The 13,137-nt window shown below is 35.2% G+C and overlaps 1 protein-coding gene across 21 annotated transcripts in view; it reads left to right on the forward strand.

Annotated features, from left to right (window-relative positions):
* The window catches only part of Ncor1 (nuclear receptor corepressor 1), a 141,086-nt gene that overhangs the window by 99,668 nt on the left and 28,281 nt on the right, over nucleotides 1-13,137 (forward strand). For 14 of the 21 annotated variants that reach the window (XM_048785910.1, XM_048785920.1, XM_048785935.1 and 11 more), the window contains 9 exons: nucleotides 226-386; nucleotides 4,771-4,891; nucleotides 4,989-5,090; nucleotides 5,548-5,648; nucleotides 8,079-8,256; nucleotides 10,131-10,271; nucleotides 11,437-11,520; nucleotides 12,074-12,330; nucleotides 12,683-13,043. In XM_048785910.1, coding sequence (XP_048641867.1) covers nucleotides 226-386; nucleotides 4,771-4,891; nucleotides 4,989-5,090; nucleotides 5,548-5,648; nucleotides 8,079-8,256; nucleotides 10,131-10,271; nucleotides 11,437-11,520; nucleotides 12,074-12,330; nucleotides 12,683-13,043 — 1,506 coding nt within the window. The remainder of the gene's footprint in view (nucleotides 1-225; nucleotides 387-4,770; nucleotides 4,892-4,988; nucleotides 5,091-5,547; nucleotides 5,649-8,078; nucleotides 8,257-10,130; nucleotides 10,272-11,436; nucleotides 11,521-12,073; nucleotides 12,331-12,682; nucleotides 13,044-13,137) is intronic. The other 7 variants (XM_015506815.2, XM_015506813.2, XM_048785928.1 and 4 more) reach the window with 1 other exon arrangement.

Raw genomic sequence — 13,137 nt, forward strand, 5'->3', positions numbered from 1 at the left:
TGAAAGGGAGTTGAATATTTCATCCTCACAAATACCACTGGAGATTTGAATATGTATACGAGGTTAAATGACAGAAATTTTTAAAATGTAAATGTTCATCCTTGGCCTCATTTCATATTTATAATTTAATTTGTGACTTAAAAATTTAGAAATGACTTAAGATAGCTAGCTTATGGCAAACTAAGAAATTTGACTATTTTAAGTCATTTTTTTTCTTTTTAAAAGTTCTTCAACCTGCTCCACATCAAGTGATAACTAATCTCCCTGAAGGGGGTCGACTTCCAACAACTCGACCAACCAGGCCACCACCACCTCTTATCCCATCATCCAAAACCACAATGGCTTCAGAAAAACCATCTTTTATAATGGGAGGCTCTATCTCACAGGTAAAATGCTTTTTCTTTATGGCAAATTTCCTCTTGATTGCTTTGGTAAAACTTTTTCTTCCTCCTTACACTAATTTATGAGCATACTTTTAAGTGATAAGCTGTCTGAAAGTGAAACTTGCAGAGACAGGAACTAGAAAATGCAAAATTTAATATACTCCATACTACATGTAGGAACTTTGAATGAGCTATGTACCCAGATTGAGTGGCCATGGCCTACCACCTGGTTTAATTTACCAAAGGCACAAAATTGTTTATTGTAATGCAAATTAAAATGGAATTCATTTCATAAAGTAGAATATTTACTGACTAGTTATTTTGAAGAAAGAGAGTATCTGTATGTTAAGCTGTCAGTGGCCTACTTTCTGTTCTTCAGCCATACCCTTCTTGCCTATTTATCAAGCAAAGCCACTGATTAAGTCACAACTCTCATTTCACCTCTGAACATTCCTACATTATCTCACATTTGAGCTTTCAGGATACATCTTGTACCCAAACACTAACAATCTCTCTCACTTTTTTTTTTTTTTTTTTTTACTGGTACATTGCCTTTTCTTTTTTTTTTTTAATTGAAATATGATTTAATTGAACTTGATGGGTAGATCAAATATGACTTCTGTGAACAACCAGTAGCTATATCCCTGTCAGATAATTGAACATTTCCATCACTAAATTTCTCATGTTCCTTCCTAGGCATCCCTTCTCCGACCTGAGGCAACTTTCTGTTCTTTCTGTTGTTGCCTTTTGAAAGATTTCATATGAATGGGATGATATGATATACATATCATGATGATATGATACACTTTTTTTGTGTCTGTTTTTCTAACTCAGCATAATGGTTTTAGGGATTCATCCAGGTTTTCGTGTTATCAATAGTCTTCTTATTGCTAAATAATACAGTGAACAAAGAATAGATATAATTTGTGTTAAAACAGTGCAGTTGTCAAGGATACTTTATAATATTGCCTTATAGTGCTCTGCAGCCACGTGCACACAAAAAATATCCTAGAGTGGGGTCTGACCGGACTTGCCAGCACAAGGCATGTTTCTATTAACAGAAACTTGCACGATTTCTAATTTGGGACTCCTATGAATAAAGCTGCCATGAGCATTTCTTGTACTAGATTCTTTGTGGACTTGTTTTCGTTTAATCTGAAAGTGAAATTGCTGGGTGTATATATGTTTAGGTTTGTAATTTTTCAGAGTGGTCCTACAAGTTTTGTACTCCCCTTATCAGTGTGTAAGACCAAGACTTCCATTATTCCATTTCTTCTTGTTAGTCTTTTTTATTTTTATTTTAGATCTACTTAACTGGTGTGTGTAATATTGTGGTTGTATTTTGCGTTTACCTGACAACAAATATTGAACACTTTTTTGTATGTTCATTGAACATTTGTACTACTGGCTGTGACTTTTTAGTTGGGTATTCCTAATCCTAATCAAGTGCTCCAAAATCTGAAACTCTTTGAGCACCAACATAATACCACAAGTGGAAAATTTTACACCCAATGGCATGTGATAGATAACAGTCAAAATGCAGTTGTACTAAAACTGCTATATAAAACTGTCTTTAGGCTGTTATTATAAGGTGTATATGAAATAAATGAATTTCATGCTTACAGTAAGGTATCATCTCCAATGTGTTTTATTGGATTTATACAAATATTCCAAAATCTGTTAAAAAAAAAAAAAATCCCAAATCTGAAACACTTCTGGTCCCAAAGATTTTGGAAAAGGGATACTCAATCTATATTTAAGTCTGATTATCCATTTTTTTAAAGAATTTTTTTTCATAATACCTTTATTTTATTTATTTATTTTTATCTGGTGCTGAGGATCAAACCCAGTATCTCACACATGCTAGGCAAACGCTCTACAACTGAGCTACAGCCCCAGCCCAATTGTCCATTTTTATTGGATCTTTTTGGTATTGGATTTTAGAAGTTCTTTATATGTTTCAAGTTCTTTGTTAGATATGCCTATTACAAATATTTTTCTATTTGTGATTTGCTGATTTTGTTATTGGAATGTTTTGATAAGCAGAAATTTTAGTTTTGTTTTTTATTTGGGGTTTTTTATTGTTGTTGTTGTTTGGAACTAGGGATTCGACCCACAGGCACTTTAGCACTGAGATACATCCCTAGCCCTTTTTATTTTTTATTTTGAGAACGGGCCTTCAGTGAGTTGCTTGTGATCCTCCTGCCTCAGTCTCCTGAGTTGCTGGAATTACATAGTGTACCACTATGCCCAGCCATGTTTTAGTTTTTGATGTAGTCAATATAAAAATATTTTCTCCTATGAGTAATTATATTTTGCCTGCTCTGGGGTTGTGAAATATTCTTCTGTTTTCTTATGTAAGCTTTATAATTTTGGCTTTTATATTCAGGCTTGGGATTCATCTCAATTGAATTTTTACGTACATTTTGATGTAGACATCTACATTCATCTTTTCATTTGGCTCTCCAGTTCCAATACATTTGTTGAAAAGTATTTTTTTCCTTCATTTGTTTGATTTAGTGCCTTCATTAAGACCCATTTGATGACTGTAAGTTTGGAACTATTTGTAGACTCTCAATGCTACTTGTCCATCTTAGTACCATAGTCTTATTATAGATTTATAATATATAATAGCATTATGTCTAAAAAAACCCAGTATGCATACTTTAATTAAAAAGAACTTTATTACTAAAAATGAGAAGAATATTCTGAGCTGTGGGGAAAATGGCACTGATAGACTTGCCCAACTCAGGATTCCCACAAACCTTCAATTTGTTTAAAAAAAAAAATTATCTGTGAAGCACAATAAAGAAGCACAACACAATGAGGTATGCCTAAGTATAGACATAGAATTGATTTTTTTATATATCTTGGCTTTGCCTACATGTGGTCTTCACTTAATGCTTCTCATGGGGTTGTTTTATTTTGGTAGATTTCTTAGGATTTTCTATATATGCATGTAATTTGCAAATATGGTTTTAATTCTTTTCAATTTTTATACCTTTTTCTTGTTGCACGGCTAGAAGTTTTAGTGCAGTATTGAATAGAAGTTGTGAATGTGAACATGAGTTTCCTGTTGCTGATTTTAGGAGGAAGACATTCACTGTTTTAAGATTAGATATTATGTTAATTATAGGCATATCATTAATGCCTTTCATCAGATTGTTTCCTTTCTTTTTTTTTTTTTTTTTAATATTTATTTTTTTTAGTATTTGGCGGACACAACATCTTTGTATGTGGTGCTGAGGATCAAACCCGGGCCGCACACATGCCAGGCGAGCGCGCTACCGCTTGAGCCACATCCCTAGCCCAGATTGTTTCCTTTCATTCTTAGTTTCCTGAAAGCCCCCTACCCTAAGTTCCACTTTTCAATTCCAGAACTTCAGTTTCGTTCTTTATGATGATTTCTTTCTCTACTTGCTGATATCATGTGTTTGGTTAGACATTATTCCTTTGAATTTTTTAGATATAGTTCCCGTTAGTTCTTTGCTCAGGGGCAGTTTGTATTCATTGCTTTATTTCATGTGTATGGCTTACACTTTGTTTGTTATTGTTGTTTTGCATGTCTTATAATTTGGGGTCAAAATGGGATATTTATATAATATGATAACTCTGAAAATCAGATACCTCTGTCCTCTAGGGCCTGTTGTTGTTTTAGTTTCTTTTTGCTGGTATTGTTGATTTGCTTAGTGACCCCATTTTGTAAAGTCTCTGCTATTTATCACAGACTAAATAGTGTCACAGGCCACTGAAATCACTGCTTGGTTAGCTTAGCTTAATGGCCTACTACTGATTGAACAAAGATCTCCTTAAATACCTAAAACCAATAACTTTCTCAGTGTTTTCTGAGAGGCTGTGTGTTGGGGCATGCCCTCAGCACTCAGCCAGCCAATTGACAGGTCTGCTCTCTCTTTTTTTTTTTTTTTGGTACTGGGGATTGAACCCACAGGCATTTTGCCGCTGAGCCACATACCCAGCCTTTTTTTATTTTGAGACAGGGTTTCACTGCTAAGTTGCTGAGGTTGGCCTTGAACTTGCAATCCTCCTAATCCTCCTGTCTCAGCCTCCTGTGTAACTGGGATTCCAAGAGTGTGCCACTGTGCCCGACTTCTCCAAAGCACATTTAAGAGGGGCAGTTGTTAATAAAAATTGTTTACATTGTGATTGCACTGTTGCAGTGCTTTATTTTTTCAATTTATTAATAGTAAATATTATCTACATTTAATTTACGGTAATGGCAGAAGACACTTCCTTTAAGAGTTTTTTAAATTTAAGCAATCTCTGCTGAAAATTTTCTTGCTTTATGAATACTGTTCTTAATTTTGAGTTTACACAGCGTACGTTTTTATGAAAAGACAATGTTTAGTCTTTTAAAATTATTTTTTAGGGCACGCCTGGCACTTACATGACTTCTCATAATCAGGCTTCCTATACTCAAGAAACGGCTAAGCCCTCTGTGGGGTCTATCTCTCTTGGACTGCCAAGACAGCAGGAATCCACCAAATCAGGTCAGTGAGTTAATACAGTCATAATGTACTGTCTGCATTTGTAGTGTCACAGTCAGTAATTCAGCACTTGATTACTACGTGTTTCTTCTGTCCACAGCTACTTTGCCCTATATCAAGCAGGAAGAATTTTCTCCCCGGAGCCAAAATTCACAGCCTGAGGGTTTATTGGTCAGGGCCCAACATGAAGGCGTGGTCAGAGGTAAGAGCAATTTGACAGAGCTGTTTAATTGATTAAAGTAATTCATTAGTATAGTTTAATAATGAATTTTCAAAGTATTGCTTTTAAATCTAAGTTTTGATTTCTTTCCATGTAAAAATTATTTTAAAACTTCGAAGTTTGGCTGAGGGTGTTATGGCTCAGTGATAGAGCACTTGCCTGGCATGTGCTGTGGGAAGACTGTGGGTTTAAAACCCAGTACCACAAAAAAAAGCAAAACAAAATGTTGAAGTTTCATGTCTCAAAAGTCCTTTTTAAAAAATAATTACAATATTAATTTAGAAGAATATTTCAGTAAAATAAAAGTTTTTGTTTGCTGTTTTTCTTCCCTTCTTATTTTATCAGTAGGGGCTATTTTGTCAGGGTGTTATTTGTACGATTATTAATCTATTGGGACGGGAATGAAAGATGTAATGGTTAATGATCTGGTTTTATTCAGGTACCACAGGAGCTATCCAAGAAGGAAGTATAACTCGAGGAACTCCAACCAGCAAAATTTCAGTGGAGAGTATCCCTTCTCTACGTGGGTCTATCACTCAGGTTATTATCATCATCTCTAATATACTAAACAGTAACTTAGAAAAAAGAGCTTTGGCTATTCCATCAATGTAGTTCTGTAGTTCCCTTGTTCTTTGTTCTGAGTCATGGAATAGTATCTCAGTGATAATAAACCCCAGGTCTATAAACTGTCTGAAGAAAGACATTAATCTTTTTTAATTACGAACTATATTATGTCCTATGATTCATTTGAAAAGGTTACTTATTTGCAAATTGGCAGAAGAAACATGCAGTAACTGATAAAGTTCTCGCTGTTTTCTTGGAAAAGCTTTAACTGTGTGTTTGGCTTGAATACAAATTAAGAAGAAAATTATTATACATTATTTGCTTGATTTTGCCCCTTATGAAACAGTAGGTCTACAATCTCAGTGTGTAAGCTGCTTTGTTAGAATCAAATGCTAAGCAAGGAAATGTTTATGGCTTTGAAAAAACATCAAAGGTTAAATATTTTCTCCCAATTTTGAGCTAAATAAATTGCCAATTTCAATGAATAAAAAGGTATTTATTTTCTCAGATATTAACTTGAAATATAGAATTCTTTAATTATGTAGATATGAAAAAGGAAAAATTCTGTTTGGGGAAATTGTTACAAGCATATACTGTGCTTTTACACATTGTCATAGGTTTGGGGTTTTTTAAATATTTTTTTAATTCTAGATGGACACAATACCTTTATTTTATTTGTTTATTTTTATGTGGTGCCGGGGATTAAACCCAGGGCCTCACACTTGCTAGGCAAGCACTATACCTCTGAGCCACAATCCCGGCCCTATTGATGTAGTTTTTGCATATTATCACATATTTTCTCTTCCTTGTGTTATGCTGTTCCCTAGGATAGTGATTCTCAAAGTGTGGTTCCCAAACCAGTAATATCAGTATTGCCTGGGAAGTTGCTAAACATGAATTCTCAGGCCTCACCCCTGATTTACTGAAATCAACCTTTAGGGGTAGAACCCAGCAACTGGTGTTTTCCAGTGCCCTCTACCAGTTCTGCTTAATTTGTAAGACCTCTACCAGGTCTTACTAATTAAGTATGGTCTGTGCACCAGAGCATCATAACTTGGGACTTGCTAGAATAATGCAGAAATGTAGCCTTTACCTCCAAATCTATGAATCAGAATCTTCATTTCCCAAGTGATTCCTCTCTGAGACATGATTTATAAAGTATGTGATATATAGTGACCTAAAAAGTTATATATTAACTTAGAGGGTTGCGTAAAAACTCTTCAAATCTTTTTTCCATATTTGGCCAAAGTATATGGACAGAAGGAAAATAAATGAGCCTAAATTATTTCTCTTCATATTTTTTACTTGTCACTTTAATATCCAAAGTTTGGGTAGGAAGATAGTAAGAACAAGGTCAGCTGAGGCTAAGTTTTATCTGTTTATTTTTAAATCTGCCTGTCCATTCAACAGGTGCTTCTGAAGCGGGAATTAAGGATTTCCAGATGTTTACTACTGAGCTCATTTCATGATGAGATTAGTTCAATGTATTGTAGTCATCACTCTTCCTGTACACAAATGGTTTCAGATTATTCTCAGTGGAGTTTTATGGGTCCTCTGAGTATATTGGGAACTCTGCATATGTGAATGGGCCTCTACTTTCATTTCAGCTCAAGTAGCTTGCTTTTGAAAAGAGTTCTATATATTTAGTTCCATGAAAAATTTTCCCTCCAAGGAAGGGCTTGCTGCTTAAAAGAATGGTAAAAAGAATCACAACCACTGGCAATATAGAAGATTATTGCCAGGCACATTGGCACACACCTATAATCCCTGTAACTCAGGAGGCTAAGGATTGCAAGTTCAAGAACAACCTCAGCAACTTAGCAAGACCCTGATTCAAAACAAAAAATAAAAAGGGCTGGAGAGTACCAAGAAAACAACAACAACAAAAAAAAAGGCTACTAATCGTGGAGAAAATTCATTACCACAAAACAAAGGCATTTAGATAACTGTGTTTTCTTCCTCTTCTCTTATTGAAGACAAAGGCCTAACTAGAAGATAGTTTGATACCTGAAAGTTCTTTTTTCCTCTTAATATGAAAATTGTGGCACTTTAAAATTTGATTTATCAAGTCTTATTTTCAAAAATGTTATTACATTTGCGTGATTTTAGGCCTTCAGACCAACTTTCAAGAATAAGTCCCTTAATGGAGGTTTGACTTCAAGGTGGGGAAGAAAGCTGATTTGCCTAATACACATATCGTTATAAGAGGTTCTGTGACAGGGTTTAAGAATGAAGGAACAGAACTTCTTTGCTGATAAAGTTTAACGTCTGTTTTCATATACATGTGCTTTCTTTGATGATATGGATTGATTTGACTTTCAGTGTGGTAGTTTTAATTTTCTGAGCATCTTACTCTATGATTGAGTGACTCTTCTGGTGCTTGTGTTTGATTTGATTTGATGACAGGGGACCCCAGCTCTGTCCCAGGCTGGCATACCAACTGAGACTTTGGTGAAGGGGTCCATTTCTCGGATACCCATTGAAGAGAGCAGTCCTGAGAAAGGCAGAGAAGAAGCTGCATCCAAAGGCCATGTTATTTATGAAGGCAAAAGTGGACACATTTTATCATATGATAGTAAGTATGGTATGTGTACATAAAAGCCAATCTTGTAAGGTATGACTAAAAACAGGCTCTGGTTTTCTCACATTCTTTCTGTGGGAAGTTGGTTTACCTTTCCCAAACCCATGTTTTCTCTTGATGAAATGGTTTAATAATAATTCCTTTCTCATGAAAAGTTGTTGAAAAATCAATTGGGATGGTCAGTGAAAAGTGGGAGCCTATAGGAAGTATCCCATAAGTGATAGCTAACATCATCTGTGACTGGTCGTCTTATGAAAAGAACCTTTTATTTAAATTAAATAGAATCACTTTTATTTCATTGGGATTCATATTTTTTGAGTTAAGAATTAGGAAGTAGGTAGCCTAATAATCATGGAAAGACTATTAAATCTATATTCTCTTTAGCAAAACCATTTTACTTTCTTTCTGTGGAAACATTTTATTCAGACTCATTTATCTATTTTTAGACAGAGTCTCACTATGTTACCCAAGCAGGGCTCAAATTCATGATCTTCCCACTTTAGTCTCCCAAATAGCTGGTATTACAGGGTTTTGTGTGTGTGTGTGTGTGTGTGTGTTACTAGGGATTGAACTTGGGGTGCTCTACCATTGAGCTCCAATCCTAGCCCTTTAAAAAAAAAAATTTTTTTTTTTTTGAGATAAGGTCTCATTAAGTTGCCCCAGCTGGATTGAACTTGTGATTCCCCCTGCCTCTGCCTTCCAAGTAGCTAGTATTACAGGAGTGCCATTGTACCCTGCAGATGCATTCTTAAGTTATATTTTCCCCATTATATTCTATGAGAATGACTCAGATGTGACATAAATATTAGCCAAAGGACTGAGATTAGTTTTCATTTGCAACAAGCTATCTTTGTGACCTTGTAGTAGTCATTAGTTTCACTTTATCTTTCTCTTCAGATAAATAGAAGTTTGTACAAAGTACTTGATTCCACATTATATATGATAGCTTTCTTATTCCTTTCCTCCTTATTTAAACATGTGTGATATGTATTTGTTAACATTTTGTTTCTGGGGGGATGAGTTTAATATACATTTCCAAAGCCAGAAATCTGGCCATCTTTCTTTTCTGCTTCTTTTCTTTCCACATCCAACAATTCATTAAGTCATTACTGTTCTCTTTCCTAAAATCTCTGAAATATTACTGTATATTCCTCCCTGCCACTGTGGTCCAGTGGCTGCCTAACTTATCTCCCTGCCTTCAGTCTTACCCATATTCAAAGCTATGTATCATATTATTTCCGGCTTGACTCTGTTGTCTTAAAGATAACTGCAAGCACCTTTCCTTGGCTTCATCACCCTTCCTTGGTCAGCTTTGAGCTTATCACTGCCAATTGAGTCCTTCCTATATTTCCCCTTAGCCCTCCTGTAATTACTCCCTGATACTCATCCTCCTAACTCTGCTGTTCACATTGGCCATACACTGAGCTAAAGTTCTTGTTTTGAGGTCTTTGTGCTCATCATCCTCTCTGCCTGTACCACTTTTTCCTCCTCTGCCTTTGTTAAACAGCTCTTATTGATCCTTCAGTTTTCAGTTTTCACATTATTTTTTCTAGGCATCCTTACCTGAATCTGGGGATGTCAGGTTTCCTTCCCAGCATTCTAATAGCATTGTACTTCATTCATAGTACTTACCACTGGATGGTGAAGGCCTATTAATTTATCTGTACCCACCACTTTTAAGTTTCATGAGGAAAAAAACTTAATTTCTTAACCTTATCTGTAAAAAGTAGGCATTCAATAAATGTATGAATGTTATCTACACATAAATATATTCTAGACTAGGACAAGTTTTTGTAAGATTGTGAAAATAAAATGTTATTTTCTATACATTGTGGGCCTTGAGCTGTCTGAATAATTCTTGTTTGTGCATTCTACAGATATTAAGAATGCCAGAGAAGGAACCAGGAGTCCAAGAACAGCACACGAAGTCAGTTTAAAAAGAAGCTATGACTCAGTGGAAGGGAATATAAAACAAGGGATGTCAATGAGGGAGTCTCCTGTATCAGCACCATTAGAGGGTAAAATGTTTTTAGAACATTATTTAGATACATTTAATATTGTATATTGTATGCATGTTGAATCAAGTTCAATCTCTGATTTCTACCTGAAATTTATAATATAACTTAAATTTCATATTATTACATCAACGAACAAAATATATGGAACTTGAGAGCAGAAGGAGGTGAAACTGAATATAATTACTTATAACAGTACCTATTAGAATGTTCATGTTTGAATTGTTCATATCATTTGTAAATTACCTCGTATTTGAATTAAGAATGTAAAATTTATTATTAGATTTTTTTTTAAGTGAGGTAAATAAAGTGATGAGTGATAGATAACAGCAAAGACATGAATTTGAATCCTAGTTTTACCCTTTCCTGATGGATTTCTCTGGGCATATTTCTTCCTCTTGAAATTAAGGGATTGTACCCACCATTGCCCAATGATTAGAGACAGGTGTCTGAACTCTTGCTGAAGATATGATGTTCAGTAAATTATCACTTTGGTTTTGTTTTGTTATTGACTTACCTTTAAATCATAACCTGTTCCCAATGAATTTTAATGTAGGTAAAATACTAAAAGCAGGATAAATTATTTCTAAAAGAGGAATTTTCTCTATTAAAACAACTATGACAACTCAGTTATCCTTACTTCAGGTAAATGTGTATGGTTTATTTCAATCTTTAATTCATACTTATTGATAGTATAATGTAAAATTTGTTAGGAGGTTATTTACAATTCTTTCATTTAGATTTGCATATTTAATGTTTTTCTTCTATTTTTATGACAATTATATTTGATGTTTTTCCTTTTTCTCAGGTGTATTTCAAAGATAAGCAATAATTTCCAATCCCATATATGCTCTGCTCTTGATAAAGAAGCATTAGGATTTTATATTTCACTTTGAAGTGTCTATTTCTTTTTTGACTTATACTGAGGTACCTGTGGCCATTTTGTAAATTTTGGAAGATGTGTGCAGAGATCTGTGTGATGTCATATTGGATATTTCTGATTTGTTTTTCCATGGTATTCTTTTGGATAGTTCACAAATTTAAAATGATGTCTCTTTCTCCATAAAACTTTTATCAAAAATACATACTCTAAGGACAGTACTAAGTGTAGGTGAATAGACATATATTCATTATGTTTAATAAATGAATTTCTTTCTTGTTTTGAAAGGACTAATATGCCGAGCATTACCCAGGGGGAGTCCTCATTCTGACCTCAAAGAAAGAACTGTGCTGTCTGGCTCTATAATGCAGGGTAAACTTTCTGCTCATTTTGCTTTTTACTTATAACTGGCAATGTAGTTTGACATAAGTTTGCAGAGCATGAAACCTGTTTTTTAAGATATTTTCCCTCTTGAAATATTGTTTTGATTATAACTTTTCTGTCATACTTTTCTGCACTACATAGTCTATCAGAAAATGATTGTTGCCAAATATGACTGTGACCACTAATGTATTATTATATTTTGAACAACCCTTAAAATAATGATTGGTAAATACTTATTTGAGAATCTACTATAAACAGAAAACTGATTTAAATTTTGGCAAAATATGCATATTAGAATTTATCTTTTGGTGTGGGGAGTACCAGAGTTTGAACTCAGAGGCACTAAGCCACATCTCCAGCACACTCCAGACACAGGGTCTCACGGAGTTGCTTTGGAACTCGTGATCCTACTGCCTCAGCCTCCCAAGCTGCTGGGATTTAGAATTTATCATTATAACCATTTTTAAGTGTACGATTCAGTGGCATTGTTTGTGCAACCATTGACATTATTTCAGTGTTTGTTTCTTAAATTCTTTTCAAGGCACACCAAGGGCAACAACTGAAAGCTTTGAAGATGGCCTTAAGTATCCCAAACAGATTAAAAGGGAAAGTCCTCCGATACGAGCATTTGAGGGTGCCATTACCAAAGGAAAACCATATGATGGCATCACCACCATCAAAGAAATGGGGCGTTCCATTCATGAGATTCCACGGCAAGATATTCTAACTCAGGAAAGCCGAAAAACTCCAGAAGTGGTCCAGAGCACAAGGCCAATAATTGAGGGTTCCATCTCCCAGGTAATTAGGTTTCTCTTTTTTTGTCAGCAGTTTTACGTCAGAACGATAATTATGAAACATTTGTAAAATTGTGACTTAATACTTATAAACAGTTCTTATGATGTCAGGTTTCTTAGAAGTAAATGTGGAAATTTTAATTATTCTTTGTTATCAGTTTTTGTTTGATCCATAGTATGGAATGAGTAATGTGGGAAAGTGTGCAGTCAGGGTCAGTGGGTTGTGATCGAGCATCAACACAGACAATAAAGGTCATCATAGAAAATTGTAACTGCCGTGGGTCAGACCTAGACCTGAGGTGGAACAATATGTAGACAACTTGGCTACCTATAATGTTTGTTTCTTTGTGTTGTAGGGCACACCAATAAAGTTTGACAGCAACTCAGGTCAATCTGCCATCAAACACAATGTCAAATCCTTAATAACGGGGCCTAGCAAACTACCCCGTGGATTGCCTGCACTGGAAATTGTACCAGAGAATATAAAAGTGGTGGAAAGGGGGAAATATGAAGATGTGAAAGCAGGTGAGCCAGTGCGTTCCCGGCACACGTCGGTGGTGAGCTCCGGCCCCTCCGTTCTCAGGTCCACACTTCATGAAGCTCCAAAAGCACAGCTGAGCCCGGGAATTTACGATGACTCCAGTGCTCGGAGGACCCCTGTGAGTTATCAGAACACCATGTCCAGAGGCTCGCCTATGATGAACAGAACTTCTGAAGGTATATTATTTTTGTTGCCTTGTCTGATCATTTTTACTGTAGTTTTTCACTTTTGACAAATAGAAACTATCAAACTATTAGCTTCAGATTATCC

Source organism: Marmota marmota, unplaced genomic scaffold (assembly GCF_001458135.2).
Source record: "Marmota marmota marmota unplaced genomic scaffold, marMar, whole genome shotgun sequence".
In the NCBI taxonomy this organism is placed as follows: Eukaryota; Metazoa; Chordata; class Mammalia; order Rodentia; family Sciuridae; genus Marmota; species Marmota marmota.